This window comes from Mustelus asterias, chromosome 12 (assembly GCF_964213995.1).
Source record: "Mustelus asterias chromosome 12, sMusAst1.hap1.1, whole genome shotgun sequence".
Taxonomy (NCBI): domain Eukaryota; kingdom Metazoa; phylum Chordata; class Chondrichthyes; order Carcharhiniformes; family Triakidae; genus Mustelus; species Mustelus asterias.
This window is the reverse complement of record NC_135812.1, coordinates 97,968,687-97,983,244: the sequence shown is the minus strand read 5'-3', so window position 1 is coordinate 97,983,244 and position 14,558 is coordinate 97,968,687. Positions and strand designations below refer to the sequence as shown.

At 45.1% G+C, this 14,558-nt stretch overlaps 1 protein-coding gene across 1 annotated transcript in view; it reads right to left on the bottom strand.

The window, feature by feature from the left end:
* LOC144501720 (dynein axonemal heavy chain 17-like) overlaps window positions 1–14,558 on the bottom strand; it is an 832,067-nt gene that overhangs the window by 26,408 nt on the left and 791,101 nt on the right. Inside the window, exon 75 of the mRNA XM_078225682.1 lies at window positions 12,756–12,947. Coding sequence (XP_078081808.1) covers window positions 12,756–12,947 — 192 coding nt within the window. The remainder of the gene's footprint in view (window positions 1–12,755; window positions 12,948–14,558) is intronic.

Here is a 14,558-nt window from a genome sequence, read left to right as displayed (position 1 = left end):
TCTACACCCCTCATCTCCGGTATCAACCTGGTGAACCTTCTCTGCACTCCCTCCAAGGCCAATATATCCTTTCGCAAGTAAGGGGACCAAAACTGCACACAGTATTCCAGCTGCGGCCTCACCAATGCCTTGTACAGATGCAGCAAGACTTCTCTGCTTTTATATTCTATCCCCGTTGCGATAAATGCCAACACCCTATTTGCCTTCTTGATCACCTGTTGTTCTTGCAGACTGAGTTTTTGCGACTCATGCACAAGGACCCCCAGGTCCCTTTGCACAGTAGCATGTTGTAATTTTTTTCCATTTAAATAATAATCCAATTTGCTATTATTTCTTCCAAAGTGAATAACCTCGCATTTGCCAACTTTATACTCCATCTACCAGATCCTCGCCCACTCACTCAGCCTATTCAAATCTCTCTGCAGACCTTCCGCTTCCTCCACGCAATTCACTTTTCCACTTATCTTCGTGTCGTCAGCAAACTTTGTTACCCTACACTCAGTCCCCTCCTCCAGATCATCTATGTAAATAGTAAACAATTGAGGCCCCAGTACCGATCCCTGCGGCACGCCACTAGTCACCATCTGCCAACCAGAAAAGCAACCATTTATTCCAACTCTCTGCTTCCTGTTGGATAGCCAATCCCCAATCCACGCTAACACCCTACCCCCAACTCCGTGTGCCCCAATCTTCTGCAGCAACCTTTTGTGAGGCACCTTATCGAATGCCTTTTGGAAATCCAAAAACACATCTACCGGTTCCCCTCCGTCAACCGCACTAGTCACATCTTCATAAACATCCAGTAAGTTCGTCAAACACGACTTTCCTCTCATGAATCCATGCTGCGTCTGCTTGATCAAACCATTCTTATCCAGATGGCCTGCTATTTCTTCTTTAATGATGGATTCCAGCATTTTCCCAACTACAGAGCTAACCGGCCTGTAGTTACCCGCCTTTTGTCTACTTCCTTTTTTAAACAGCAGCATAACAGTAGCCGTTTTCCAATCAGCTGGCACTACCCCAGAGTCCAGTGAATTTTGATAAATAACCACTAACGCATCCGCTATTACCTCTGACATTTCTTTCAGTACCCTGGGATGCATTCCATCCGGGCCCGGGGACTTGTCCACCTTCAGTCCCGTTAGTCTACCAAGCACTGCCTCTCTCGTAACAATAATTGTATTGAGTACCTCTCCTCCTACCAACACTCGATCGTTAACATTCGGTAAACTATTTGTGTCTTCCACCGTGAAGACCGACACAAAAAACCTATTTAAAGTCTCAGCCATTTCCTCGTTTTCCACTATTAAATCCCCCCTCTCGTCCTCCAAGGGTCCAACATTCACTCTAGCCACTCTATTCCTTTTTATATATTTGTAAAAACTTTTACTATTATTTTTTATGTTTGGAGCTAGTTTAGTTTCATAATCTATCTTTCCTTTCTTTATCGCTTTCTTAGTCATTCTTTGTTGTTTTTTAAAGCTTTCCCAATCTTCTAAGTCTCCACTATTTTTGGCCACTCTGTACGCATTGGTTTTTAATTTAATACTAATCCTTTATTTCCTTCGTTATCCACGGCTGGCTATCCCTTTTCTTACAGTCCTTCTTTATCACCGGAATATATTTTTGCTGAGTACTGAAAAAGATCTCCTTAAAAATCCTCCATTGTTCCTCAGCTGTCCTACCTACCAGTCTGCTCTCCCAGTCCACCCTAGCCAATTCAGCCCTCATCCTATCGTACTCCCCTCTGTTCAAGCAGAGAACATTGGTTTGGGACCCTACTTTCTCCCCCTCCATCTGCACCAGAAATTCAACCATATTGTGATCACTTGACCCAAGAGGGTCCTTCACAAGAAGATCCTTAATTCTACCTGTCTCGTTACACATTACCAGATCTAAGATAACTCGTTCCCTCGTAGGTTCTGTAACATACTGTTCAAGGAAACTATCCCGACAGCATTCTAAGAACTCTTCCTCCATCCCACCACGTCCAACTTGAGTCAGCCAATCAATATGCAGGTTAAAATCCCCCATGATTATTGCCGTTCCGTTTTTGTACGCATCCATTATTTGTTTGTTATATAGCCCTCCCCACCTCAACATTATTATTTGGGGGCCTATAGACCACGCCTACTAGTGTCTTTCTCCCCCTACTATTCCTTATCTCTACCCATAATGATTCTACGTTTTGCTCCTTAGAGCCTATGTCATCCCTCACTACTACCCTGATATTATCCTTTATTAACAGAGCTACCCCACCACCTTTTCCATCCTGTCTATCCTTCCTAAATGCCTGATACCCTTGGATATTCATTTCCCAGTCCTGGTCACCCTGTAACCACGTTTCTGTAATGGCCACTAGATCATACCCATTTGTGCTGATTTGTGCCATCAACTCATTTACTTTGTTCCGAATGCTTCGTGCATTCAGGCAAAGTGTCCTTATTCCAGTTTTTATCTGGACCCGAATTGTTGAAATGTTATTAACCTCCTCCCTCTTACACTGTCTATAACCCTTCTCTGTTTGCAAGCTAACTTCCTCGCTCCCAGTCACCTCGTCTCGATCCCCTCCCCCCAACCTATCTAGTTTAAATTCTCCCCAGTAGCCTTAGCCAACCTTCCTGCCAGGACATTGGTCCCCCTGGGATACCTGAAGCTTAACCCTGTGGAATGCAGATTTAGAGTCAACCAGATTCTTTACATGGATCATTTACTCTCAGGTGATGATGTGAAGCCCGATCCAGACAAGACAATGGCTGTACGACAGATGGCTATTCCTGTGGATAAACATACCCTGCAGTGCTTTCTTGGTATGACAAATTATCTAAGTCCATTCCGTGTTATAATGAGGTCACTAGATCTATTCATCAACTCCTCCACCAGGAGTTGAATGATGCTGGCACGAGCACTACACAGCAGTCTTTAACAGAGTCAAACAGACACTTGCATGTTCAGGGAGTAGAACTCCCTCTAAGTAAGTCTCTCTGTCACTTGCAGACCTAGCACCTTGTGGGGCAGGAGGACACCCACTCCCGGTGGAAGTGAAGTCATGGTGGCCCTCAACTTTTACGCCACCAGGTCTACAATACTTTGACTTTCGAGCACCTGTACTTATATCAGCAAATCCTCCTCAGCACAGACTAGGCAAAGTCTGCATCCAGAATGGCAGATCTTCAGTTCAAGGGCCCTCACTAACACAGATGTACAAATTGAATCGGAACTCACAGCTTTAGTCTTCGCCTGTCAGAAATTTTATGACTTCATATACAGTCGTCTTGCAACAGTTGAAATGGATCATCAGCCACTCATAACTATCTTAAAAAATCTCTCCATACTATGTCTGAGTGACTACAATGCATGATGCTAAAGCTGTAACGGTACAATCTTAATGTCATCTACAAACATGGTTAGGAGCTGGACTTGATTGATGCCCTCTTCAGAGACTTCCGACCCACTACAAACCAGGCAGATCATGAGGAAAACATAGATATCATGACTTTAGAGGTGCTGTCCTCTTGTCGAATTCAGGAACTCAAAGATACCTTACAGGCAAACATCACATGCAGACAATTGCATGATGTCATCATGAGGAGCTAGCCAGAATCCTCAAGGGAGCTTCCCCATGAGCTCAGCACATCTTTGCCAGAGATAAACTAACTGTACAGGATGGACTAATACTGCGAGGCCAGCGAATTGTCATCCCTGCTTCTCTTTAAAGGCACTACACCCAACAACTACACCAAAGGCACCACGGGTTAGAAGCAATCAGATACAGGGCTAAGGAATTACTGTGTAGGCTCTCCTTGTACACAGACATGGAAAGGGGAGTTTCCAGATGTGCACCATGCAACACACTAAAGCCACATCAAGCAAAAGAACCTCTGCATTTACAAGGTTCTGGATCTCCCATGGTCATTCACAGCAGCTGACATCTTTCAATGGAATGGAAAACAACATTTAGTCTTAGTTGATTCGTATACCGGATGGTTTGAACTCGACTACCTGCTAAACATGATGAATAACACAGTCATCATCAAGCTTAAGAGACACTTCACCACACATGGCACCCCACAGCGACTCATGATAGACACCGCTCGCCAATTCATCGCCACTGACTTTCAGAACTTTGCACACAGATGTGACTTTGAGTATATCATGAGCATCTACCTATATCCACAGTCAAACAGTTTGGCAGAACGGTCATTACACTCAGTCAAGCATCTTGTAGAGAAATATGCATGGGATTGCACAGACTACTTTGCTGCACTCAGCCTGCAAAAGCTATGATGACAGGGTCTGCCCTCGTCAGCACAACGACTCTTCCAGATGTATCAGGACCATGATTCCTGCTGCTAAGGCTCTGCTGCAGCCCAAATTTAAACCAATGTGAATGATGTCCTCATATAATGCAGATTGAGAAGCAAAATGCACTATGATTAAAATGCCCACAGACCCAGCCCTCTTAACACCTGGTCAAACTGTCAAGATTCAGACTGCACATGGCCATGGCTAGTTGGCAGTGGTACACAGCTGTGCCCTGCAACTGAACAGTTACATGGCAGCCTCAGCCAGTGCCCACTATGTATACAGCTGCCGTCATCTCCTACAGGTATTAGAACCTGCACCAACAGATGCTACAGCACTCCAGTCATCTGGCCTACGACACAGGCCCCCTACACCAGTGGGCATGCTGACTCATCCAGAGACCAGTGGGAGCCCTGCACACACGAAACATCATTCCAGATGGTCTAAACTGAGGACCACAATCTGAGAAAGTCTGAAGAGCTCACTGATGGAATGCTCCAGATCATCCACACTGAGCACATCAGCCAAAGAAAGGCTACATCACCAAACACATAACCACATGCTGAGGGTGCCTGAGCAAACTGAACATAGGTTCCAGGACAATATTACCACCTAGCCTAGAACTGGGGCAGCACGGTGGTCAGCACTGCTGCCTCACAGCTCCAGGGACCTGGGTTCAATTCCCGGCTTGGGTTACTGTGTGGAATTTGTGTTTCTCCCCGTGTCTGCGTGCGTTTCCTCCGAGTTCTCCGATTTCCTCCCACAGTCCAAAGATGTGCGGGTTAGGTTGATTGGCCATGCTAAATTGCCCATAGTGTCCCGGGATGTGTAGGTTAGAGGGGTTAGCAGGGTAAATGTTTGGGGTTGTGGGGATAGGGCCTGGGATGGGATTGTTGGTGGTGAAGACTCAATGGACTGAATGGCCTCCTTCTGCACTGTAGGGTTTCTATGGTTTCTAACTGGCTTTTGAATCTAATTTTCTACACAAACAAAGGTGGGGTGGGAGAAGGAGTTACAGCTGCAACAGGTTAATCTGTGTCTCACTATATATGTAAATAGTTATGCATTGTTAGCCTGTTCAACTTGTATGTTAAAAAGTGTTTGTATATGGTTTAATGGTTTGGATACTCAACGCTCAGTTCAAATAGGTGAAATTTGCTGGCACCTGTTCCACTCATGTGATTTTAAGGCCTGATTACAAAATGTTGTAATCAGGCCCTAAAATAGCATAGAATCCAGATTTGCATGTGTAAGCATCCTCACTGACCAGCTTCTTGCTGTGTAAATATTCGATCAAATGCGAGGTGATGCATTTTGGTAGATTGAACCAGGGCAGGACTTACTCAGTTAGTGGTAGGGTGTTGGGGAGAGTTACAGAACAAAGAGATCTAGGGGTACATGTTTCTTGAAAGTGGAGTCACAGGTGGACGAAGTGGTCAAGAAGGCATTCGGCATGCTTGGTTTCATCGGTTAGAACATTGAATACAGGAGTTGGGACATCTTGTTGAAGTTGTACGAGACATTGATAAGGCCACACTTGGAATACTGTGTGCAGTTCTGGTCACCCTATTATAGAAAGGATATTATTAAACTAGAAAGAGTGCAGAAAAGATTTACTAGGATGCTACCGGGACTTGATGAATTGAGTTATAAGGAGAGGCTGGATAGACTGGGACTTTTTTCTCTGGAGCATAGGAGGCTGAGGGGGTGACCTTATAGAGGTCTATAAAATAATGAGGGGCATAGATCAGCTAGATAGTCAATATCTTTTCCCAAAGGTGGGGAGTCTAAAACTAGAGGGCATAGGTTTAAGGTGAGAACGGAGAGATACAAGTGTCCAGAGGGGCAATTTTTTCACACAGAGGGTGGTGAGTGTCTGGAACAAGCTACCAGAGGTAGTAGTAGAGGCAGGTATAATTTTGTCTTTTAAAAACCATTTAGATAGTTACATGGATAAGATGGGTATAGAGGGATATGGGCCAAATGCGGGCAATTGGGTTTAAAAAAAAGGGCGGCATGGACAAGTTGGGCCAGACAAGTTTCCATACTGTAAACCTCTATGACTCTATAAATGGCCTTAGGCATCAATGGGATGGCTGAACTAATCCCTAATTTTCAATCACTGATCAACAGTTTTACAGGCACAAAACAGGCCGGCCACTCTGACTTGAATTTTCCCTCCATTCATACTAAAATAATAACGATCCTCTTTTGGTTTTAAATATAGAATCATAGAATAGTGTAGCACAGGAGGTCGTCCTGTGACCCATTGTGTGAAGCTGTACGAACTAAGGATTATTTGATTGGATCTTTAAGGCCTTCATGTTACTACTACTATTACTACTGGGGATAGGATTGCTTGGCTGCTTGTGTAAATGCATTTTTAATCGGGTCATGGATATACCTATTTAATTAATTGTCATGATATGACAAAAGGAGGGAATCTGAAGTTGTACGAACTAAGGAATAGCATGATGGGAAAATTGGTCAGCTATTTGGTACAATATAAACAACGCTGACTCCGCATAACTTTAAGACTGTATGAGTAAATAAAACAAGACAAGGTCAGGCATGACGGAGTCACCGACCTTCTTCTGTTACATCAAAGGACAAGATAAGGGTATGAATGATGAGACAAAGAGCTCTAGGAGGTCAGCAAGTTGTGCCATGATTAATGACATTGCTTATGATTCTATTACTGATCAAATTCCTGAATATGCTCTGGTCACGCAAACTGATAATGATTATGTATAAATACTGAACTGATTCTTTGTGTAATTGCGGACTTGAGGAGGAATTAGCAAGTTGTACCAACTGCTCTCTGAACTCAAGTTTTTAGCCAAAACTACATGCAATCTTTCGTAAATAAATACTAGTTGTTTTGTCGGAACAAACTTTGTTGAGTTTTTCTATCACAGTCAAGAAGCAGGAAAGTTTCCACTTCAACAATTGCGTCTGTATCTGGCTCTTTCAAAGACTAGTTAAATTCCACTCTCCTGTTCTTACCCCACATCAATATAAATCACACACTGTACTGACATGGAAATACATTGCTGATCTTTCATTGTCAATATCTCACAATATTTTCAATAACAACACTGTAGGAGTACATTCACCGAAGGACTGCCGCAGTTCCAAGTGGTTGGCTCACAATTACCTTGTCAAGGACAAATAGGGATGCACATATACAAAGAACAAAGAACAATACAGCACAGGAACAGGCCCTTCGGCCCCCCAAGCCCGCGCCGCTCCCCGGTCCAGGATTGAATCCTGAATCCAGGATCCCCGCCCAATTTTCCAGCCTATCTACATACTAATATCCTATCCACCGAGCTGTCCCTCACAGCTACGATGCTTTGTTCATCACAACCTATTAACTCACCCCCACCCCCCCATTCCAGACCATGTGATCTCCAGGGAGAGGCGAAAACCCAGAGTGAAAACCCCAGGGCCAATATGGGGAAAAAAAATCTGAGAAATTCCTCTCCGACCCCCTGAGGCAATCGAAACGAGTCCAGGAGATCACACTGGCCCTGATCGGAAAATGCTTCCCAACCCTATTCATTTCCACTTCCACGAACACCATATGAATTCCCTGCCCCCGAGACAGGTTCCCAACTATCCGCAGTCTCGCTCTGTACTGGCACCAGCAAGATGATCATAGAATGAAGCCTTGAAACGAGAAACAAAGAACAATTAGCCCGCGCCGCTCCCTGGTCCAAACTAGACCATTCTTTTGTATCCCTCCATTCCCACTCCGTTCATATAGCTGTCTAGATAAGTCTTAAACGTTCCCAGTGTGTCCGCCTCCACCACCTTGCCCGGCAACACATTCCAGGCCCCCACGACCCTCTGTGTAAAATATGTCCTTCTGATATCTGTGTTAAACCTCCCCCCCCCTTCACCTTGAACCTATGACCCCCCGTGAACGTCAACACCGACCCGGGGAAAAGCTTCCCACCGTTCACCCTATCTACGCCTTTCATAATTTTATACACCTCTATTAAGTCTCCCCTCATCCTCCGTCTTTCCAAGGAGAACAACCCCAGTTTCCCCAATCTCTCCTCATAACCAAGCCCCTCCATACCAGGCAACATCCTGGTAAACCTCCTCTGTACTCTCTCCAAAGCCTCCACGTCCTTCTGGTAGTGTGGCGACCAGAACTGGACGCAGTATTCCAAATGCGGCCGAACCAACGTTCTATACATCTGCAACATCAGACCCCAACTTTTATACTCTATGCCCCGTCCTATAAAGGCAAGCATGCCATATGCCTTCTTCACCACCTTCTCCACCTGTGACGTCACCTTCAAAGATCTGTGGACTTGCACACCCAGGTCCCTCTGCGTCTCTACACCCTTTATGGTTCTTCCATTTATCGTGTAGCTCCTCCCTACATTATTCCCACCAAAATGCATCACTTCGCATTTATCAGGATTGAACTCCATCTGCCACTTCCTTGCCCAAATTTCCAGCCTATCTATATCCTTCTGTAGCCTCTGACAATGTTCCTCACTATCTGCAAGTCCTGCCAGTTTTGTGTCGTCCGCAAACTTACTGATCACCCCAGTTACTCCTTCTTCCAGATCATTTATATAAATCACAAACAGCAGAGGTCCCAATACAGAGCCCTGCGGTACACCACTAGTCACAGGCCTCCAGCCGGAAAAAGACCCTTCCACTACCACCCTCTGTCTTCTATGACCAAGCCAGTTCTCCACCCATCTAGCCACCTCCCCCTTTATCCCATGAGATCCAACCTTTTTCACTAGCCTACCATGAGGGACTTTGTCAAACGCTTTACTAAAGTCCATATAGACAACATCCATGGCCCTTCTTTCGTCAACCATTTTGGTCACTTCTTCAAAAAACACCACCAGGTTAGTGAGGCATGACCTCCCTCTCACAAAACCATGCTGACTATCGTTAATGAGTTTATTCCTTTCTAAATGCGCATACATCCTATCTTTAAGAATCTTCTCCAACAACTTCCCCACCACGGACGTCAAGCTCACCGGCCTATAATTACCCGGGTTATCCTTCCTACCCTTCTTAAATAACGGGACCACATTGGCTATCCTCCAATCCTCTGGGACCTCACCTGCGTCCAGTGACGAGACAAAGATTTGCGTCAGAGGCCCAACGATTTCACCTCTCGTCTCCCTGAGCAGCCTTGGATAGATTCCATCAGGCCCTGGGGATTTGTCAGTCTTTATATTTTCTAACAAACCTAACACTTCCTCCTTTGTAATGGAGATTTTCTCCAACGGTTCAACACTCCCCTCAGAGACACTCCCAGTCAACACATCCCTCTCCTTTGTGAATACCGACGCAAAGTATTCATTTAGGATCTCCCCTACTTCTTTGGGCTCCAAGCATAAGTCCCCACTTTTGTCCTTGAGAGGTCCGATTTTTTCCCTAACAACCCTTTTGTTCCTAACGTATGAATAAAATGCCTTGGGATTCTCCTTAATCCTGTCTGCCAAGAACATTTCGTGACCCCTTTTTGCTCTTCTAATTCCCCGTTTGAGTACTTTCCTACTTTCTTTGTACTCCTCCAGAGCTCCCTCCGTTTTTAGCTGCTTGGACCAAACATATGCCTCTCTTTTCTTTTTGACCAGTCCCTCAATTTCCCTGGTTATCCACGGTTCTCTAATCCTACCCTTCCTATCCTTCTTTTTTACAGGCACATGCTTGTCCTGTAGCCCTAACAACCGTTCCTTAAAAGACTGCCACATACCAGCTGTGGATTTACCCTCAAACAGCCTCTCCCAATCAAGAGCTGCCAATTTCTGCCTGATCCCACTAAAGTTAGCCTTCCCCCAATCCAACACCTTACCCTTGGGACACCACTCATCCTTTTCCATCACTATCCTAAAGCTAACAGAATTGTGGTCACTATTTGCCACATGTTCCCCGACCAAAACTTTGAAGACCTGACCGGGTTCATTCCCCAGTACCAGGTCCAGTATAGCCCCCTCTCTAGTCGGGCTGTCTACATATTGTTCCAACGAACCCTCCTGTACACATTTTACAAATTCCTCCCCATCCAGAGTCCCTGCCCTCAGCGATTTCCAGTCTATACCAGGGAAATTGAAGTCTCCCACTACAACAACCCTATTATTCCTGCACCTATCCAGTATCTCCTGACATATCCATTCTTCCACTTCCCTTGGGCTGTTGGGGGGCCTGTAGTACACCCCCAACATAGTGACTGCGCCTTTCCTGTTTCTAAGCTCCACCCAGAGTGACTCGTTACACGACCCCTCTGAATTGTCCTCCCTCTGCACCGCTGTAATATGCTCTCCAACTAATATCGCTACTCCCCCACCTCTTTTGGCCCCTCCTCTGTCTCGCCTAAAACACTTGTACCCTGGAATATTCAGCTGCCAGTCCTGTCCCTCTTTCAACCAAGTCTCTGTCACCGCAACCACATCCAAATTCCTCGTGCGCATTAAGGCCCCAAGTTCATCTGTCTTACCTGCTACGCTCCTTGCATTGAAGTATAAGCACTCCAGACCTCCAGGCCCAGTGAGGTCGTCCTCCCCCAGAGTGCTCTTCTTCTTTGCCAGCCTTGTCCCAGCCCCAAACTCGTCCCCAGCCTCCACACTTATAGACCTAATAGTTTGATCCCCACCCCCCTGCCATACTAGTTTAAACCCCCCCCGAACTGCACTAGCAAAGCTCCCAGCCAGGATATTTTTGCCCTTCCAACTTAGTTGTGACCCCTCCCTCTTGTACAGGTGCCATCCTCTCCTGAAAACCTCCCATTGATCTATGAAAATGAAGCCCTCCCTCCTGGACCAGTCCTTTAGCCAGGCATTCATTTGTACCAACTCCCTATTCTTAGCCTCACTGGCACGAGGCATTGGGAGCAGCCCAGAGATGGCCACCCTAGTGACCCTACTTTTTAACCTATTTCCCAACTCCCTGAATTGCTCTCTTAGGATCCCCCTACTCTTCCTATCTACCTATATAACATGAATGAATAATTTTATAAAGACATTTCTATCAAATCGCCTCAGACTTCTCTGCACTTAGGAGAACAAATCCAGATTCTCCAGTCTAACTACATAATCTTTAATCCTTGGAATTATTTTAATAAATCTCTTCCGTACCTTCACTGAAGCCTTCACCTCATTCCTAAAGTGTCGTGCCCAGAATTAAACCCTACATTCTAGCTGGGGCTAAATGAGAGCTGAATGGATGTTTGGCATAATTCCTGGCTTTTGTACACTCTGCTTTTATTTATAAAGCCCTTCTACCTTAGTAATTAACTTAATCTGTTATTTCTCAGTACATTATAAAAGCAGCATACTACATTTCCTGGCACATAAAGAAACAACAGAAAAGATACATTTCACCTTTCCGATTCTTTTCTGGCTCTAGTTCCTCTTTCTGATGACTTTCCTGCCAGACAAAATCTATGACAACTTCCCACTCAGTGCAGCAGTTAAGATTGCAGTCATGATCCGATACATCTATAGTTTAAAGCAAGATCCCATTGTCCAGTTGCTTCCAGTCCCCAATTCTTTTCCCAACTTCCTTTCATCTATTTTTACCCAGGGATCTACTAAAAGGAGATTTATATTGAAACCTATATGAAGGCAATGGGATCAGAGGAAATAATGGGGCCGATTTTACCAAATCGGCTCTAAGTGTCGGGTGCGGTCGTAAATCAGACCCGCGCCCGGCAGCCGCGCTCCAGCGCCCCCATACGCCTTTTTTCGGTGCGGGTCCAGTGGGCGGGGCCTAGCGCATTTGCATCTGTCGGAGCACCGAACTGTGCATGCGCAGATCGGGGCCGACAGCACTCAGCGCGCCCGAGTGCGAAAGTCAAAGGCAGCGCTGACAGCACTGCTGTCTGCACTGCCTTTGACTTTCCCAGATTTTGGGGCGGGGGGGGGGGGGGGGTGGGTGGGGGTGGGTAGGGAGGTCGCAAGATGCTTTCGACAGACACCAGCGATCAAGGTAGGTCGGGGGCCCGGGGGGTCCGATCCCGGGGGGTGGGGGGGCTGCTGGCGGAGCCTGCGTCCCAGGGTGGTCTGATCGGGGGTGGGGTGGGCTGCCGGGGTGGTTCACGGGGGCGGTCCGCGAAGGGTGGTCGGGGGCGATTTGGCGGTTCAGTTGCTGAGTTGAAGCCCTATCGGACTTGAATTCAGCAACACAGTAAATACGCGGGCGCCGATCGGATCGGAGCCTCATAAAGTGGGAATCCTTGGGTAAGTTGGGCGTGGGCTTCATTATGCCGATTTAAATGCATAACTTTACCACGATTCCGCGCCCTTTGGTAAAATCGGGCCCAATGTGTGTTAAATTCCACCAGCCTGTCACTCACCAGCATTACATTTGTCACTTTCATCATAACATTTAGCATGTTACAGGTGGAAGTTAATTTTTATTTTTCTTCCATCATATAAATTGAACTCTGTACAAGTAGTAAACTGTACCTTAGGATTTGCCTCCAAATAGTTGAACAGTACATAAACAGAAATTGTAAGATCTCCATTGTTAAATGGATACGCTCTGTTCCATCCTTGTGCTCCAAATTTGCGCCTCTCAGCAACCACGGCATGAAAATAACAGAGAGCAAAAAGGATGCACTTAAATTCCGATTCTTTGGAACATATCTCCAAGGTATCCTACATTAACACGAAATAAATAATTAAAGTCTCTATCTATAAATAACAATTGAGTATTATGTTTAATAGCAAGAATGTTAATTCCTAATATCAAAAAAATTGTTGTTTAAAGGTCCCAGCAAAAAAAGTACTCAATTACACTGCAAATATAATAGAATGAATGTGCCAAATATATGACTCACCATATTCTCATGGGGTTCAACCAAAAGTCCAGAAGTTTATAATAGCAGGTTGCATCATGAAGAATTAGCAGTGCATCATACTTTTTATACTACAGAAAACCTTCTACCCTGTATTCATAATTTGCAACGTAGCAAGCGAACATAGTGGTTTTATAATTGGTATTTATTGCAATGCATGGTGGTTGCCGGTCATGCATCTTTGGAAATCAGGGTAATGTCACAGTAATTTTATGTCCAGTTAAGAGACAACTGGCAATAGTGATGGAGAGACTATTGTGTTCTTTTGGATGGATTAATTAAGATGGGGAGGGTGGCAAGTCTTGTCTGTAATTATCCAATGAATATTTGTACCCTGGCCAGTGAAAAGACTAGAGGTGGAGGCAGTGGGTAGAATGGGCTTCGTTCAGGGCTAGAAAAGCTGTAACTTTCAGTGCAAGGCCAGGAGGAGCACCCCTGCTCCTCTTGGTCCCACTAATGTTGGAGGAAGGCTTCAGCCTTGTTTTAGCATTTTGGGTCGTCATAGCAGATTCCCTTCCTGGGTCCAGATAAGATGCCATTAGTGTGTTCTTGACATAATAAGACCCTAATTTGTATAAATTCTAGATGTGGGTCTTATCTGCTTGCAAAACCCTGCAGGTTAAAATTAGAAATGATGGGAGAGAGTCAAATTCTGAGTGTCTAAGTAACCCACTGCTTTTAACTTCCCACATGCCCAAATGTTAAAACTTGACAATGCATTACATAGTACATTACAGAAAACCTGCTCTGTTTTAACTTCCATTTTAAAATGCTGTTTACTGAAACGGGATCAGCAGCAGAAAATTTGAGACAATTCTTTTCAAATGGTGGTAAAATCACTATCTCCAAGCTCCCTGCAAGTCACACAGCATGTGTTCCTTTGTCATAGTCGAGTCAAAATCCTAAAACTTCCTACCAAATAGCACTGTGGGACTATCTCCACCACACAGCCTCTTGTGGTCATTGGCTGATCTGTCTTACGTGTGACTTCAGACCCACAGAAATGCAGTTGACTCTTAATTGCTCATTGAAATGGTCGAGGAAATCAGTCAGAACCACAAGTCGGTTACAGTGTAGAGGGAGGTAATTTGTCCCAAAGTGTCTGCACTAGCTCTCTGAATGAGCAATTTACTTAGTGCCATTCTCCCGCCTTCTCCCTGTAACCCTGTACTTTCTTCCTTTTTAGATAACAATCTATTTTTCTTTGAATGCTTTGATTGAACCTGCTTCCACCACAATCGCAGGAAATGCATTCCAGACCTTAGCCACTTGCTGTGTGAAAATAATTGTTCTACATGTTGCTTTTGCACCTTCTGTCAATTTCTTTATTTATTACCAATTACACTCAATTATATTCAAGAAGATGGTTCATCACCCCCATCTCAAGGGCCTTTAGGGATGGGCAACAAGA